Source organism: Centruroides vittatus, unplaced genomic scaffold (genome assembly GCF_030686945.1).
Source record: "Centruroides vittatus isolate TY-2023 unplaced genomic scaffold, ASM3068694v2 scaffold_386, whole genome shotgun sequence".
NCBI classification, from domain to species: Eukaryota; Metazoa; Arthropoda; class Arachnida; order Scorpiones; family Buthidae; genus Centruroides; species Centruroides vittatus.
Genome location: NW_027122706.1, coordinates 1,750,461 through 1,769,254, shown reverse-complemented (window position 1 = coordinate 1,769,254; position 18,794 = coordinate 1,750,461). Strand labels below are relative to the sequence as shown.

General features: G+C 28.4%; 1 protein-coding gene across 3 annotated transcripts in view; it reads left to right on the top strand.

Annotated features, from left to right (window-relative positions):
• Positions 1-18,794, top strand: part of LOC136988730 (alpha-N-acetylgalactosaminidase-like) — a 31,156-nt gene that overhangs the window by 3,869 nt on the left and 8,493 nt on the right. The window contains exons 1-6 of one of the 3 annotated variants that reach the window (XM_067286691.1): positions 3,374-3,536; positions 3,738-3,779; positions 7,461-7,631; positions 9,259-9,433; positions 11,250-11,424; positions 15,167-15,261. In XM_067286691.1, the coding sequence (XP_067142792.1) occupies positions 7,471-7,631; positions 9,259-9,433; positions 11,250-11,424; positions 15,167-15,261 (606 nt within the window). In that variant the 5' untranslated portion in view covers positions 3,374-3,536; positions 3,738-3,779; positions 7,461-7,470. Of the gene's footprint in view, positions 1-3,373; positions 3,537-3,737; positions 3,780-7,460; positions 7,632-9,258; positions 9,434-11,249; positions 11,425-15,166; positions 15,262-18,794 lie in introns of those variants that run through there. The other 2 variants (XM_067286690.1, XM_067286692.1) reach the window with 2 other exon arrangements.

Below are 18,794 nucleotides of genomic sequence, written 5' to 3'. Positions count from 1 at the left end.
TACAGAAGTTCACCTTTGTTTACAGAAGTCATCAAACAAACAATTTAATCATTCAATATCAATTTTAGCAAATAATTATTCTATTTTCTTTTCTAGAGTGAACCCATGTTGTATTTGAGATATCATGAGTATGAAAAGCAATTTAAGTTTCTTCAAACAGTTGATAGTGCCTTTTATATAAACTATTTTTTTCTTAACTTTCCCGGACATAAAAGGCCCATATTTTTTTTCAATCAAGCAGCGACGTCGGTGTTAATGGATACAGAAAATTTTGTTTAAATACGAAAATTGCCGATAGAAAACTAATTTTTAAATATTAATAGAAATTTGAATGCAAACACTCGTTACTGCATGGCGAAATGCAACTTCGGAAGGGAATTTAAGACGATTAATGGAAGAAACGATACACTTTTTTGAAATTTCGTACGAGGAAAACGTTTCAGATGGAATTCAAATAAAAGTTTTAAAATTTGAAAAGCCGTTTTGTAAATAAATGGTTTAGAGTTGTGAAACATTAGCAATAAACGCGCAAAATTGTTAATAAAAGCCAAAGGTCAACAATAGACTCATTATTGCCAGTTGCTTACAATCTGTAATGCAACAGGCATCCGACTTCCATCGCTTGGCGGGGGGTTTCCCGGGACAACTGCCTGCTTGTTGGGCGGATCCGGCGCCCTGCGCTGAACCCGCAGTTGGTCGATTACATCCGGATTAAGATACGGATTCCGGTTCCGCCCTGCAGGCCCCTTTTGTAGCTGGGCCACTCTCCGGGCGTATCCCGTTCTTGAGCCGCCCTCCGGGCCTCCTTTGGGATTTTCGCTTTATCGGCGGCCCTGGGGCCCACTGTCCCGTTGGAAGAACTCCTTCGGACCACCAAAAAACCAAAAATAGAAATAACATAAATATGAACGATACACAAGCACTGGCCGTGTTCCAGTCCGTCGCCCGGCGTCCTTCCATTTATTCTTATACACACACACACACACACACACACACACACACACTTCCTGCACTTCCCAGAGGCGTAGCTGGGGGGCGGTGGAGCTTGCGCCAGCTGAAAATCTTGCTATGATTTATTCTATAAATCTAAACTCATACGTCGCGACATCGCATATTCATTATATCGTGCAAGTTGCTCGAGTGCGAAGATATTACAATTCAACAGTGTTTTATAAAAGAGTTAAAAAGGGTGGCACCACGATATCCGCACCGGGTGTCACCCATGCTAGCTACGCCACTGGCACTTCCCAACCAATTTTTCTGCTCCACAACAACGTAATTCCTTTTCAACCCCCTAAAATCTCCATTTTTATTGTAAAAATCGTCATTTAGCCTTCAACAATGCAAACGACAACGTATTTCGTAACAATGATAACAATTGCTTAACGACAATAAAAAAACGGAATTAAATTCTCCGTTCGGCATAAATATGTCTATTTTTTCATTTTACGTGTCCAAATTATGCAAAAATGATTATCGTCCACTAAATTCTTTCAAACCGTACTCTATTCGTTACATCTAAAATCTTGTATAAATTCCCTTATGTAGCAGTGTAGACTCAAAATTCGTATATAGGCCTACATTTTTCGCATAACACACAAGGCATTTCTAATTCAATTATCATTTACACCGAAATATTACAAGACATTTTTCATTAACGTGCTGCCATTAAAGAAAATGGAAAATCTATAAAGCTATTCGAAAAGAGTTGAAAAGCAAAATGCCTGGTTAATTAATTCTTTAGTTGCTTCGCTTCTCAAACAGTTTTAGGATATTTTAAACTTTCCTATAGTTTAGAAAAGTTTTCGTTATGTTAATATAACCAGCATAGCGAATTCTGAAGAAACTAAAGCCAAGTTTTACGAAAGCGTCGTGATACGACAAAATTTTCTACTCACAAAACTTGTCGTAACCGAAAATGTCGTAAATAGGCATCGTTATATACGACGTAGGCCGCGTTTCTGTATGCAGCGCTCGAGAAGCGCTTTACAGCGAACACTGTGAAACCCGTTTCTAAATGCAGCGCTGCAATGTAGTGAACCGTTTCTAAACGTTTACTGCAAGAGGTCGCTGCAGCAAAGATAATGCAGCTTTTACGTCTGCTACACGTGTAAAGCAAAATGGACGCTTGTGTATATAATACGATATTATGCTGCGAAAATAAAAAAGTCGAAGTGACTGTTGATAAAAATATTATGGAAACATTAAGAAGGATTAAATTTTATAAAATGAGTCTGAAAGTTGTCTAAAGAATAAGAAAATACTATATTTTAAATATAATTATACATCTCCCATCTCTTTCCTTTGTTCTCATTTTCGGAAAGAGAAATGCTCAATTCTTTATATCTCTTTATTTAAATATTGTAGTTCTTTAACTGAAGCGCTACTTTCGGCTGTAACTGGAATTAAAAGATAGATTACAGCGTCCAAGTTTCACTCGAGCGGAGAGCGTTTCTAAACTATGACGCAGCGACGTGTAGCGATAGCTGCTCGTGACGTCATTTTCGCTACACTCTCACTGCATAAAGAAACGCGGCCATAGGCGTAAACAATTTAAGACGGCCGACGCGTATTTAGCTTTCTTGATCGACAAATTACACATTTTCCACCGGTGGCCGAGTGGACTCCGTCTCCGCTCATAACGGCGGTAACCAGACCCTAAACACCAGAGTTCGATCAGAGGTTCGCGCCTCACTCGGACGAGCTGGCAGGGGGAGTTTTTTCCGGGTTTTCCTCCATGCCAATGACGCCTGAATAGGGGCCAGCTTCCCCCCCAAGTCCTCCCGGAAGGCATTTCTATCTCCTCTTCTCGCGGTGGCCGTTTCCTATAAGGCCAGCTTTGGTCGCGTCCGTGACCTCTCCTCCGTCTTCCCGGATTGGCCGTCTCTTCGGTCGTTGTGCGATCATCTGTTTCTTCTGGAGTATAAAGCCACATATGAGCTACAGACTCCTCTCGCATACCAGTGAAGTGAATTACACATTTCAATCAAGAATTAAATGTTTGATAAAAACATTTAATTCATTTAATATCTATCCGAACGCAATTCTAATGTTAAAAAATTAATTATGAACCTACCCTACAACAAAATTATTGTATCACATTATGTAATCAACTAATACATAAAAAAAACGATACGGATACCGAAGCTTAGATATTTATCATAAATTAAATACTGCAGGTGATCGAACTTCAGATCTGTATTCCATATTATTTATTGGAAAAATAATATAATTAATTAAACAGATTTTTCATTATAATTAATAACTATACGAATATAATATAAAACTTTTATCAAAAGAATAAATTTATATATTCATGAATTTTGTCGAAAATCGCGAGATGGCAGCACACATACTTTATATATTTTTAAAATTAAATGACACATGTGTTCACTTACACGTGACATGCAATAATGTTCGGTTTTATTATTAATAATTAATTTTTATTTAGATTAGTCACTTTGTGCATAAATAACGAGAAAGATGTTTTAATCTGGAATGTGATAAGATTTATCACGAGATTGATATTTATGTAAGTAATAAGATCTGTGATTTGCTCCTATTATATATATGATTAAATTGATATATTTAATATAAATTATTCAGAAACTATCAGGATTATCAAAGTAAAGCTAGGGTAATTATTTACAATCTGTACACGACGCGTTAACTTTACATTTTTTTTTTTTTAGAGATTGATTCAAAATAATTTAAAAAATAACATTTCCATTTTGCAGAGGCATTTTTAATTTACTGTCACAAGAAGGATATTGATTAAGGTAAAGAATTTAATATTATATTAAACATAATTTCATATCTTAGAACAAGGAAACATATCTTTATATTTAATAGATAAATACATACTTAGATTAAAAATATCTTCTTAAATAATAATTTCTATCAAAATTTATTTAATTAAATACTTTGTGTATGTATAGATATATGATGCTCTAAGTAACTTCTGTCTAGATTTTAAATTAGATTAAATTTTATATCTGTTACATGTAAACAATGTTCTAGAATCTGAGAAGGTGATTTTTTAATGTGATAAATGAAAGGTTAAATTAGCCAGAACAGTTTCTTTTGCGATAAATCATACATGCTGAATATTGGTTTTGAGTTTGTAATAATTCAATTATTTCTGTAGTAATAATTTCTATTTTTATTACAATTTTTTTTAATTATTTCTTAAAATATATTTTAAATTATAGGAAGAAATTTTTAATTATTTATTTTGATAAATTTTTCATTAATTAATATTTGAAATTTTATTAGTTTGGAATTTTTTGAGGAAAACATCAAATTTCAGTTGAAACTATATAATACAAATGTAGTTAGTTAATGTATTTTTTATGATTTTTGCATTTAAATATTATGCAAATGATAAAATTACAACTAAAAATTATAACTTATATTTGATTATTTAGTTAGCATTGCATCCTTTAATAAATTGTTTTTATAATTACTTTATTTAATTAAGATTAATAACAATTTAAATATATCTGTAAGTTTGTTTTTTTAAATAGTAATTTGTTTCAGATTTAAAAATTGTACATTACAAAAAAATAAAGTTTTTTGTTCCAACAATTTTATGCAAATATATGACTTACAAGAGAGAAATTTAGATTAATAATATATACAGAATTGTCAAATATTTGGTTTGAACTTTAAAGTTTGATATACTTGAAATTTTCTTTTGAATTTTAATCTTTTACAAGGAGAGTGAATTAAAGCCAAACAATTGCTGAATTATATTGGGCTATATTACTGCTATTGTTAATAATTAAATGCTAAGTAATTTGGTCCTGGTTAATAATAGTAGTAATTTAGCCTGATGTAATCTGGCAGACTGTGTGTATATATATTATATATATATATATATATTATGTTAAAAACCTGAATTATATAAATATTGAATCACATGTGGCTAACCTGATGACACTTGAGAGCTTCCTGACAAAGCCTTTTTGTCTCCTGTTTCAGAACTTTCTTAGCATGTTATATAACCAAGCAGTCTTTGTACTCATATTACAGATTAAACGATTTTATCTTTAAAACTCGATATCATTGATCCTAACTTCCTAACACCAAATACTAATTGTTAGTCAATGTCAACATCAGTTGACTATCCACCACACCAGAATGAATAAATATCCACTTTCCTTAACCTAATAACCAGAGTGTTAATGCTGTAGAAGGGGTGTCAAAAATGTTTACAAGTATAGAGTGTTAACATCAGTTATTGTTCAACATCAAAATGTTGTACCTGGTGTTCATTTGTGTTATATGTGGGCATCTGCAGAAGAGGCAGATGAAGCACTTGCCCCTCCCTGGGATCAAGTAAAAAATTCCACAAAGTATAATTGTAAAAGTTACTGAGATATGTAGTAACATTGTTCAATAGCTCAAAGTTTCAGTTATTTTATCATAATTGATACTGTTTAAAAGATAATTGTCAATGATGTAATAATTGATTGATTACTAAGTGTTTTTACATTATTAATAAGAGATGTTACATCAAATTTTAAAATGTTATTGTTTGTAAAATGAAAACCGTTCACACTTTTCCAGCAAAATAGTTTATGGAACAAACATTTTCAGTTTATTTTATAAACCTGCCTCAAGTTTAAAGGAAATATAGTATTGCATCAATATAGAATCTACTTGTGAAAAAAAACCCCAAAAATTAAATAATTAAATAAAAATTTATTAATGTAGTTATTTTTCTACAAGCTGCCTGTTGGAAAAATTTCTGCAGACATCCATAATGGTATATTGGTACTGAAACTCATCAGGACTGTGTAAGTTTCATAAATTAGTCTTCATATATCTATCAAGTTCAAAATAAAACATTTGATGAATACTTTTGCTTGTTACACTCAAGCTTTAATAGAATGTTTAAAAACATTTCATTACATAGAACAGATTTATATTTCTTCTATGTAATGAGCAAAAGTACTCATTAAATGTTCTATTATGAATTTTATGTGAATGTGAAGCTAATTTATGAAACTTATGTTTTGTATTTTATATATACTATATACATATGAAAGAAATGGACTTAACAGGAAAGCAAAATACAACGATTGAAAAATGACACTTATACTTATATAAGCAAAAATCCACAATAATATTTATTAAGTTGAACAGTAATATATATAAATAAACAACGTTGATCATAAACAAGCAGTAGTAATAAATATATATTTCAAATATTCAAAACAAGTCAAGATCAATTATGTACGAGCAAAAAGATACAATCAATCAATAAAAGAAATTCTTTTTCCCAGTGTGGGACATACAATTAAATCTCCAAATAAATTCAAAAGCAAGAAATATACCTCTTATGACTTAACTGCTTTACCAAAAAGAATGCCAGACAATTTGATTCAAGGAAAGTTGCTTTTGGGAGCTACACCACACTGTTGAATGGATGTGTCATCTTTTATCTGCTTACAAGTGTAATTTCACACTACCCTATTTACATATTGAAGCATTACGAGATCAGTCACTTACGTAAATAAATATTCATTGGTCTTAATTTTGAATTTAGTATATTTTGAGGGTTTCTTGGGAGTTTCCATCCTTAAAACGTAAAAATGCCAACAGAAAATACCAAAAAGAAAATAACAACTAAAAATAATGCCCAAAACATAAAATAACGATTAGCCATTGACTCCTTACAGCATTAGAAATCAATTACTACACCTTTCTTAAGTAGCACTTGCAACAATCTGTCCATTATGGATGCTACAAGGGATTTTAAAACTTTTATCTAAGTTCTCCCATAAAGTCTGTATGGCATTATTAGTTCCTCCTTTGTGTTGATTTTACAATGTCCATTTTCATAAATATTGTGTGACATAAATATGTCACACACTAGCTGCATATAATATGCTTTAATATTTTCTATTATCTTACTAATTATGATAATTATTTGGATATGAATTTTTTAGGATTTTAAGTTAATATTAATTACATTTAAAGAAATATTTTTAAAATCTCATAAATGTTAATTAAAACTTTGATATTGAACTATAATGAAATATAGATTTTAATAAGAAAAGTAATTTGGATAATATATAAAAAAACACACTTTTTCATACATTTCCAGTAGGCTACTTCTTTATAGTTCTAATGAATGTTTTTGGCTTGATTTACAGGCCTTCTTCAGGTTAGATGCCATTCCAATTAGGAGTTATGTTGTTTTATCCATTCCAATTAGGAGTTACTCAATTTATTAACAGCATAACTCCTAATTGGAATGGCTTCTAATCTGAAGAAGGCCTGTAAATCAAGCTGAAAATGTTCATTAGAATTCTACTATAAAGAAGTACTGAAAATGTATGAAAAGGTGTGTTTTTTTATTTATAATTTATAAAAATTCCAGCTTATGGTAAAAGATTTAGTTTGTAATTCAGATAGTTCTGTAGTATTTATTAATTGAATTTTTATTTCAGATTAAGAAATATGAATTGGCTATTTCAAATTTCCATTGCTATCCTTTGCATTATCCCTTTTATTGGATGCTTAAATAATGGTTTAGCTATAACACCCCCAATGGGATGGTTATCTTGGGCACGATTTCTTTGTAATGTTGATTGTAAAGAAGATCCTTATAACTGCATTAGGTAAAAAATCTGTTCTAAGTAAAATTAAGTTTTATTATTGAAGTATAATATAAAAATGTAAACTACTTTTTTGTAACCCATTGTTCAATAGCTCAAAAGTTTCAGTTATTTTATCATAATTGATATGTTTAAAAGATAATTGTCAATGATGTAATAATTGATTGATTACTAAGTGTTTTTACATTATTAATAAGAGATGTTAATCAAATTTTAAAATGTTATTGTTTGTAAAATGAAAACCGTTCACACTTTTCCAGCAAAATAGTTTATGGAACAAACATTTTCAGTTTATTTTATAAACCTGCCTCAAGTTTAAAACTACAAACTTCCAAAATTCTTTCCCATAAACCCTTTTTTTTTAGAAAAGCTGAATGGTTTTCATTTTACAAGTTATCTCTTCCAGTTTTAATTTTGGATTTTAGCATAATGTTATTGTTATTTTATATTAGTATTATAGTTTTCACTGAGCAATTAATTAACATATTGTAATTTATGTTTGGGTGACTGTGGTGGTTAAGCATCAGCCTATTGCTCTGGTGATCTGGGATCAAATCTGGATGAGCCATCCCAGCAGTTTTTTTATGAATGGTATGTTCAGATATGTTGGGCTCCATCCATCATCCATTGCCCATTGTGAGTTTGGCTAAACCTGTAATGAGTATGGAAGAAAAGGGTCCTCTTAGTATCCACAATGGAAAGAACAAAAACAAAGAAATAAAAACAGTGTAACCACTTTAACATTTACAATTGTTTTATCCATCAAAAAGTTGAAATATCCAAGATATGCAAGAAATATTATATATATAATTATTAATATAAATACTTAATAAATTGAGTAAATAATAGCAATAAGGATGATAATATTACAGATTAATATTCATCATTAGATAATATTAAGAGATTATAATTAATATTATAAATTCTTATATTTAATATATAAAATCACTATTATTTACTTATACAAAATTTGTCCTTAATATATTTAATAAGTTATGAAAATAAAAGATTAAAAATCAATTTCACTATTTTACAGTAATTAATTTTATTAATTTGTTTTACAATTTCAGTAATTTAGAAAAACTTAATTTTTAAATTTAAATTATATAAAACTGACTATGTAATTTTAAATCATTCTATAACCGAGTAAGTATAACAAAATTCAGTGACTGATTATATTTAAGATGCATTCAATTATTACATGAATTCAATCTCAAAAATTCAATTTTTTTAGAATATTAAAGTTAAAAAGACAGATGTTAAAGTTGACTAAATTAAATGTTTATGCTAATGATAGTTAATACTAACAGTGATGAGGATAGTTGTTCTGCTTCCTTACTAATTTTACTAGCCATGCCTTACCTAGCTACTTACCTTATTATTTTATTAGCTTAGTTGATTGAGAAATTGAATCCTGAAAGATTTTTGTTTGGATTCATCTTAATGTTAAATAATTTATGTTTGTATAGGGTTTAGTTTTTAAGAATAAACATGTATTTTAATTTTTTAATATATATTGTTTATTTGCTAATTTAAAACATTTTTCTCTTATTTTTATTCAATAACAATTCATTTTAATTATATATTTTTTAAACTGGAATGTTTTAAAAAATATAAACAATAATTTTAGTGAATCATTGTATATGGAAATGGCTGACCGTCTTGCATCAGATGGGTTTAAAGAAGCTGGTTATGAATATGTTAATATTGATGATTGTTGGATGAGTAAGGAACGAGATTCTAATTCTCAATTGGTAGCTGATCCTGATCGCTTTCCTCACGGAATCCAAGCTCTTGCTGATTATGTAAGTTAAACTTTTTTAAAATGTATTAAACATTATTATGAAAAATGTTGTGGATTATCAAGATTTTTAGATACAATGACTGCATTTAATAAAATATATCAAATTTCTTTATAAAATTTCACAAAATATTGATTACTGTTGTTTATGCATTATGGCTAGATTGTAGTCATATTTCTTTGTGAAGGTTTAGATATAGATAAACTCTGTAAATCTATATAATTATTTCTTCTAAATAAGTATAGATATGTACATCTATATCATATAGATATTTTTGTTTTCAAAAATGATATAGATACTTTGAAAATGATATATCGTTTTTGAAAACAAAAATAATATAGATACAGGAAATCCTTGTTAATTCAAATTTGAATAGTAGTTCAAAATCCCATCAGTTTGTAACTGTACTTTTGTCCCAGGCGGAGATGTAGAGGCGGAGATTATATGTTAAGGAATTTGGTTAGTTTAAAATCTGGCTACTTTGTATGTTAACTGATTTGTTTACATCAAAGTACCTCCATGCTATAAGAGAATAATAGACCAAGAACAACTTTAATCAAGACAATATGTCTTTGCTTTTACAGAAACATATTTTTGGGTGTCACCTTACCCATGGAATACCGTTTTTTTCTCTTATTTCATAAAACACAGTTGGTTTTGGGATTGCAAGATTGGGTTACAAGTAGCAAATTGATATATTTGTAGGGCTCTAGGCTACTGGATTTGGATAACTTACTACTTTTGGGCCTCTAAAATAATTTGGGCTACATTTCGAGGAATTCTGCTTTACTTTTATAAAATCTATCTGGCAACCTGCAAAGTTTTCACTGGACACATGCTGTTTATTTATATTATTATTAAATAACAAAAAATAGCATTTTGTATAGGTAGCCATATTCCATTTGCTTAATATATTACATGAATTATGAGGCATTTGGCATGTAAATAAATATGAAAATCTCGGATAATTCGAAATTTGATAATTCAAAGTCATGATTATTTTGTTCCCCGAATTTCAAGCTAATGAGAATTTTCTGTACTTATTTACAATTGTTTACATTTATTTTTATTGAGTTTTTTTTTAATTGAATAAACAAAATAATTTTTTTTTTTTAGAAAAACCAAAATTTATGGGATTTGCCTGAACTGATAATAATAACCAACTGATAACATTAAATAGTGTATTGTTAGGCAAATCCTAAAATGTTTACAATAAGCAGTATATACTGTATAATATTTTATAGAATTTTTATAGTTAATCCTTGTTTTTTTTTTACTGAAAGTGCTAATTTCTCTGTGTCATTAAAGTAATACTAAAAAATTTGTTTTTGATTTATTAACATTGTATAATCTAAAAACATATAATTCATCCAGTATTGTTTATCTGCTAGTTTTAACAACAGCTAATATAGTATTGTTAAATGACCAATAACAATATCAATGATTATAATAAGTAGAGTTTACTGTGTAATAACAAAACAATAAATATACTATTTAATTTTATACCACAATGCAGTGAATTTTCAAATTATGTGAGGATTGCATCTTAAGTTATGCATAGTTTAAATTTCATGTAATATGAACAAAATTTTCAGTTTATTTTAATAAACTGAATAAATAAATTTTCAAAAACAAATAAAAACAATATTTATTTTTGAAATTCCTTTCAGGAAACAAAATAAAAAAGGTTTTTTAAACTGAATATTTATTTTCATATACATTTTTTAAAACTATTTTTAGGTATTTTATGTTTATTAAAAAACATTGATTTAAAACTTAAAACTCAGAAAGATAAATCTTTTTTATATTTTTCATTTAGGTTCATTCTAAAGGATTAAAACTTGGAATTTATGAAGATATTGGCACAGAGACATGTGGAGGGTATCCAGGAAGTGCAGGCCATTTTGATATCGATGCTCAAACATTTGCAAAATGGGGAGTAGATATGTTAAAATTAGATGGTTGTTATGCTGATCCAAAAAGTATGGATAAAAGTATGTAATTTTAATTCTTAGTTTAGATTTATAAATTTGCATTAATAAAGTTAAATTTTTTATTAAAAAAGCAAATACAGTGAAACCTCCATTAACAGACACTCCCAAGTTTAATATTTTTATATATTTAGCAATAAATTGCTTCTAATTTCTCTAAATTTCTTTTTCTTAGTATATTACATTTTAATTTAAATAACATGTTTAAATAATATGATTTTTATGCTTTATATTTTAAGTTAAGAAAACTTGATACCATGTGGACAATTAAATAGACTATAACTAGCAGTTATAGTCTATTTAATTATCATAATTTTAAATTTTTTTACTTAATAATAACAGTTACTTTTCAAAAATAAAGTCAAAATATTTTTTTAATGTTAACAAATTAATTTTATTTGATTGTTTGAAAAATTAAGAGGTTTATAATAGTATGACATTTGGGTAACAAATGTTTACTTACAGCATGTACATTTTCATAAGGTTGAACTTCACATTTTCAGAAAAATATTTATAAACTGTCTGTCACACATTTTAAATTTCAATAGATACTATGATATTAAAAAAAGAAGAGATTTATCAACATATTTATCTATTTTTGTAAATTTTTAAAAATAATATAACTTAAAATTTATATCAAGTAATTTATGTTAATCAAATGAAAAATATTTTAGCAACTCTAGTTGTTTTTACTCTGCACTACAGATATTACAGAATTAAATTTTAAAATTGGTAAAGAAATGTTAAATTGAATGGACATTGTAGAAGAATAGATTAGTACAATTGAGGTATGTTAAGAGTTAACATGCATGTTTCTTTTTTTCTCAAACTAAACCTTGTTAGAACATTCAGCAGAATATAAAATTAAGCATTTTTTAATCTCAATATTAAGAAATTGCTACAATAATTTAAGGTATAATTAACTAATTAAATTAAATTTGTACCTTTATGATTTAATATCACTATAACAAGTTTAAAAAGGTAATGGTTATTTTGATAAAAAGATTCAAAAAATTTGAAAAAAGATCTTTCTGATTATAGTATTATGTGCTGATAATTCTCAATGTTCTATGAAATAAAAATTTAAAATATTGAAATAAAAATTTTAGAAAATAGCTTTAGATAAAATTCAAAATTGCGATTTTTTTTTTTTTTTTTAAGAACATGTCATATTGCATTATCATAGTATTATCATAGTATTATGCATATCATATTATCATAGTATTATCATAGTATTATGCATTATCAAATTTGAACAGTATGCATTTACATGCATACTGTTCAAATTTGATCAAATTAAAGTATGGTTGATGATTTGGTCTGAAAAAGAATATGGCATAGAGATGAACTGAATTAATAAGCATCTATGGCATTATTAGTAAGCATCACTATATATATATATATATATATATATATATATATATATATATATATATACTGTTATATACACATACATATATACATACATAAGCTATTGTTTTGTAAAATTACCATATTTACTCGCATATAAGACGAGGTTTTTATCCATTTTTTACTGCTTCAAAACCTAGGTCATCCTATATGCACAAGTGAAGGATTCTTTTCATTTTTGTATAATTTTTGTAAACTGTGTATTCACATTTTTTACCGGATTCTCACCTTCTGGTGTTTAAAAACAATAGTATTTTATCTGGTTTATCTATCATTTGAATCGTTCTTGTGTATTGTCATGAATAAAGATGAATAGCATTAGGAAAAGCAAAGCTTTTGAATTGAATTTCAAAATTACATGGGAGTCGATATAAGATTTAATTCATTCCTATGTGAAAACAGATGATTATTTGGAAATTAGAATTCAAAGAAATTCATAAGTGTAATCGACGAAGAGTGGATTCAACTGTTAAGAATTGACAAAAAAAGGTCCCCAATTGTGCAGCTTTATGTGAACAAACTTTCATGATTTTTCCTTGAAGTTTAAAATGTAAGTAATTTTTGCAGAACAACGTGTGCATTTACATGCATTGGATATTTTATTTGTTATTAAATGAAATAAAATTAAAGAAAATTAGATTTATTAATACAATTCTATTTTAATCTTTAAATCACACCTCATCCTATATGTGAGATCATCTTATATTCGAGTAAATATGGTAAATGAATTAATTTTAAGTTCAATTTCATATTAAAACTTAATAATAACTATTTCTGTGATGGAGATGAATCAGTACTAGTGTTCCTTTTGTTCTTTGAAATTTTCTTTGAATATTTCTTTGAAATTTAATCTACTTAGTAGATTTACTTAACTAAATAGGGACACGTCGTATATTATAAATAATATTAAATGTTGATAATTTTAAAAATAATTATTATTTAATTAGTTTTAAAAGGAATTCAATAATTTTTTATAAAACATTTTAATAGCATTTTCAAAAATAAATTAATAACATTTGTCATTATCTTAAAATGTTATGGAAAAACAAAAATAATAATTTTTGGAAAAAATTTTAAAAACATATAATTATGTAAATTCTGAAAATTGTTCTGCAGTAGAAACTTGATTATCCAAAACACTTTTCAAAAAGAAAAATAGAAACAGAATATGTGGCATTGTACAGAATATAATAGACAGAAACCAAACTTTCATGTAACTGGAAATCACTGTATTATCTGTTGATTATAGTGCTGAGAAGCTGGGTCATATACATGATATTAAATTTATATTTTGAGTAAATTAATTTACTTTTAAATACAATAATTATATTACAGTATTTATTGTTCATGAAACTTTAAATACACAGTGATTGTTGTTGTACCAAAACACAAAAACAAGTCTCTAGATTATCCAAAATTTTGTTCCTCTGAAAGACCACTGGTTTCATCAAGTTTGAATAACTACAGGTATTTCATAGTCTCATTTGACTATGAACATACCTGTAATTATTCAAACTTGATGAAACCAGGGGTCTTTCAGAAATGAGTTAAATATATTATTAATGAGTGTGTCATAGAGTACAAATTGAAACATCACCAACATCGAGTGTGTCCACTCAGTGTACACGCTCGATGTTGGTGATGTTTCAAATGAAACTCTAATGAAATTCATGAAGGAAAGAGTTTGTTTACTTTGTGAAAAAATGGCACCTAGCAATATCGATGTTTCTAAATCTATTTGAATGTTTATATTGTGGATTAAAATGTGAAATGATACAAAATCTATCCATCTGAAGCAATCTAAGAAAAATATTTGTTATGACTTCACTAGCAACATTCATAAATTTGATTTTAGAAACAGCCATTTTGTTGTAAACAAATTGGTCAAAATGTCTAATGAAGGTAAGAATAATGATGACATCATTCTTGTTTAACTCATTTGACTTTATGAACATACCCCAAGTTTCTACTGAGCAGCAAGTCCTCACTTAACTTTGTCATTCAGGAAAGATACAAATACATTTGTAATTTACAATTATTATTGTTTTATTTTCATTATAAATCTTAAAATTAACTCTACGAGGTAGAAAATAAATGCTGGAGTTCCAAAAATGATCTAATCAAAATAATATTTACCAAATTATATGTTGTTATCATTTAGCCTATGGTATAATTATTTTCATTAAATATTTTTCACGTAAGTTCTCAGAAATTATGACATTATCAATGATGTTAAGTGAAGACTTGCTGTATTTGTTTTATTTCTAAACATTTAATTTTTAGCTATTTTTATTTAAATTTGAAAAATTTTTAAATTTATGTATTTTATACATAGCTTATCCTCAAGTAACAGCTGCTTTGAATCATACTGGAAGACCAATCTTATTTTCTTGCAGTTGGCCTGATTATCAACAAGCATCAGGAATGAGTGTAAGATAATATTTTCTTATAATGATAATTCTATATTTTTATATCCAAATGAATATAATATTAAAACAAAATTGTAGATTTTTAAATAATGGAGGTTAAATTCTGTTGTAATGAAGCTGTTTTGAACATAACTTATAACAAAATTTCATTGTAACAAAATATGATAAAGAAAAAAAAAAAGCAATTAATCAATTCATTATTTGAAAACAGTCATACAAATGATAGTAATCATAACAAAATTTTATTTTTTGATTAAGAAGTTTGTTATTTCAGCTGTTTCCAAATTCCAGACATTTTGGAACCTTTGGGAATCAAGAATGGGAAATTGTACTTCCCGAGAATTCTCGCAATAATCTTTTATATTTAATTTTCATTGATGATCTGTAATAATGGCTAAGTTTCTTTTGTGTATTATTTTCAAATTTTGCTTTGAATGTAATTTGGCTATGTTTTCATTGTTTTCATTAAGTAAATTCACAGTTTTTTCAAAATAGCTTTAATTACTAATGACTTTTAACATTAACACATTTGTAAACGAATGGGTGAAATTTATATAAGATAATGTCATAATTTTATTCACGAATTACAAAACCTTTGATTCAAAAAAAGTTTTGCTAATTTGAAGTCATGTTTTTTTGGTCCCTTGAGTTTTTGAAATAACAAGGTTCTACTGTAAGTAGATCACAATCGTCAGCCACAAACAAATTGATTGAATGTGGTTGGTAGTATCAGCTGTCGTTTTGTGAAAACAATTCATTGTAGAGAGCAGAAACAGTTTGTGTTTATACAGAGAAATATTTATTTTTACAACCCAGGATATGACTACAATGTCATATTAAGGTAAGCTACCTTAGATTTCTTTAATTAGTTTACCTGAAGATGATTTTGTAGTCAAATCCTGGGTTGTGAAAATAAATATTTTTTTGTGTAAATACAAACTGTTTTCTGTTCTCCATGATCAAATGTGCCTGATTTACAAGAGCTAAAATTAGCTGGTCATGTGATTCTGATGTGCATGCATTTCTGTTGACATGTAATATTTTAACACAATGTAAGTTTACATAGTGATAAATAGGAAAAATGTCTAAAAAGATACATTGTGAATTTTACATTTATTTCTTATTGTGGGTATTACTGGGTTCTAGAGCCGAATTTTCTACTTTTTCGACCAACTTTTCTTGGGATTCAGGAACAGGAAAATGAAAAAAAATTCCTGAGAACAGGCAAGAAGGAATTCCAACCAGAAACTCTAATTTCATCTGTATCATATTTTTTACTAACATTATTAAAAGTAAAAATTTACATTATTTAACTGCTGAAAGATATTTTCTAGGACGTCAAAAAAGGACAATATATGTGAATTTTTTTCAGACTGTTTAAAGCTTTTGAAGTGAAATACTTTCATCAGTTGATTTGTTTTTCCTCATCACTTGTAAATGTTATTTCTACAGGAGACAAACATAAATATACATTTTCAATAATTTCTTAGTCTGCTAATTTGCTGCAGTCAAACTGTGCTCCTATATAATCATCATACCAGTAATTAACTGTGCCTTGAACTCCTATGGTAGCAACTACAGAATTTCATTTCACATTTTACTTCCATTCTAATTATATGTTGTAGTTGTTTCTAATTTGAGACTGTTTTCGTAAGGATTGAGGCCTTCTAACATTTTATTATTGACCATCATGCATAACAATCATGTTACTTGTTTCTTTAATATTTTAGTTTCTTCTGAAACTAATTTTAACAATAGATTTTTGATAAATTGACTTCTGTAATGTACAGGGTGTACATAAAAGAATACTAGCAGTTTTAAAAGTGTTTAATTGCACTTTAAATTTAATGAAGAATAACAAACCAAATGTAAAAAGAAAGAGTAACATCTCCAGTTTACCTTATAAGTGTTCAATGTGAGCTCTGTTTGTCACGTGACATACATCCAACCTGTAGGCTAATTCCTCCCATACCTTAACCAACATTTTTTTAGTGATAGTAGCAACAGCTTCTTCAATCCTGTGTCTCAACTTGGGCAGGTTAGTAGGCAGTGGGAACATGTAGACTTAGTCCTTTACAAAACCCCAAAGAAAAAAATCACAGGGGGGTGAAATTAGGTGATCTTGGAGGCCACACGAAATAAGCCCTGTCATCGGGTCCATGATGACCAATGCAGCAGTCAGTGACATCATTCAACCAATCTCATACAAATTGATGTCAATGTGGAGGTATGCCATCTTGTTGCCAAATGAAGTTATTTGTTTCATCTTGCAGTTGGAGAAATAGCCATTCTTGGAGCATATCCAAATAAGCTACTCCTGTTATGGTAGCTTCAGCAAAAAAGAACAGTCCATAAACTTGTCATTGTGAAACAGCACAGAAGATATTAACTTTTGGGGAGTCTCATTCACATTGTACGAGTTCGTGGGGATTTTCAGACTCCCCAGATTCTACATTGTGCATGCTATGCAGCAGGAAAATGCATGTGCATGCATTTTCCTGCTGCAACATTTCAGTTGCAAAGTTTTTGTGCTCACCATAGTCAGTAGGCTTCAAAGCCTGTGACAGTTGTAAGCAGTAGCATACTGTCATCACTGGCATTGCAAGTTCACAACTGGCCTTCCTGACAGACTTCTTAGGACTCTGTAAGAAAGACTCCCTAACATGCTCAACATTCTCTTCAGACACTCTCAATCATCCCTGCACTTTTCCCTTACACAGACAACTGGTCATTTTAAACTAGTTATGCCATTAGCAAATGTTGTTGGCATTTGGGGGATCACAATTAAACTCCCTACGAAATGCATGTTGAACTGTAATAACAGAATCACAACTGGCAAACTTCAAAACACAAAACACCTTCAGTTGAGGAGTCGCCATCTTTGTTACTATCACTGCCAAACAGAAACAAAGAAAAGATATCTGCACACAACTAAAATATTTTTCCTTGCTCTTTCCTTCTAGCCTATAATCAACTTTGTACAACTAATGTAAATTATACTGTAATGAATTCAAACTGCTATATTCTTTTATGTACTGTATTTTGACTGTCTACAAAATGAATGAAACTTGTTACCATATTTAATTAAAGAAGCCAAAAATAATTCCTTAGCAAGAAGTTTTAAGTTTTCTTTTGAATTTTGACTGCGTATAAACTTTCTAAATCCAAAGAATGCAGTGATACTGTGTAATTTGGAGATAGAAATTTAACTTGATTTTTATCTCCAAACTGCAAAATATCACTGCAGTCTTTTGAATTTGATTTAAATTCACATACCAAAATTATATACTGAGTAGTTATCAATCAAGAGAAGAATTTTGTCTTTTTATTTGAAATTTTTTAGCCATTCATTAAATATTACATTTCACCTGAATATATTTATTTGCTTGATAATCACAGGAAAGTTGCAATTATCAAGCAAAAAGCATTCTAAACTTCATGGATTTACATACCTTCCAGTAATGAGTGTTTTCAGTTTTTATATTTTAAAAGTGTTGCAGCAAAATAATACAGTTGATTTTTTCCCCTGTCCAT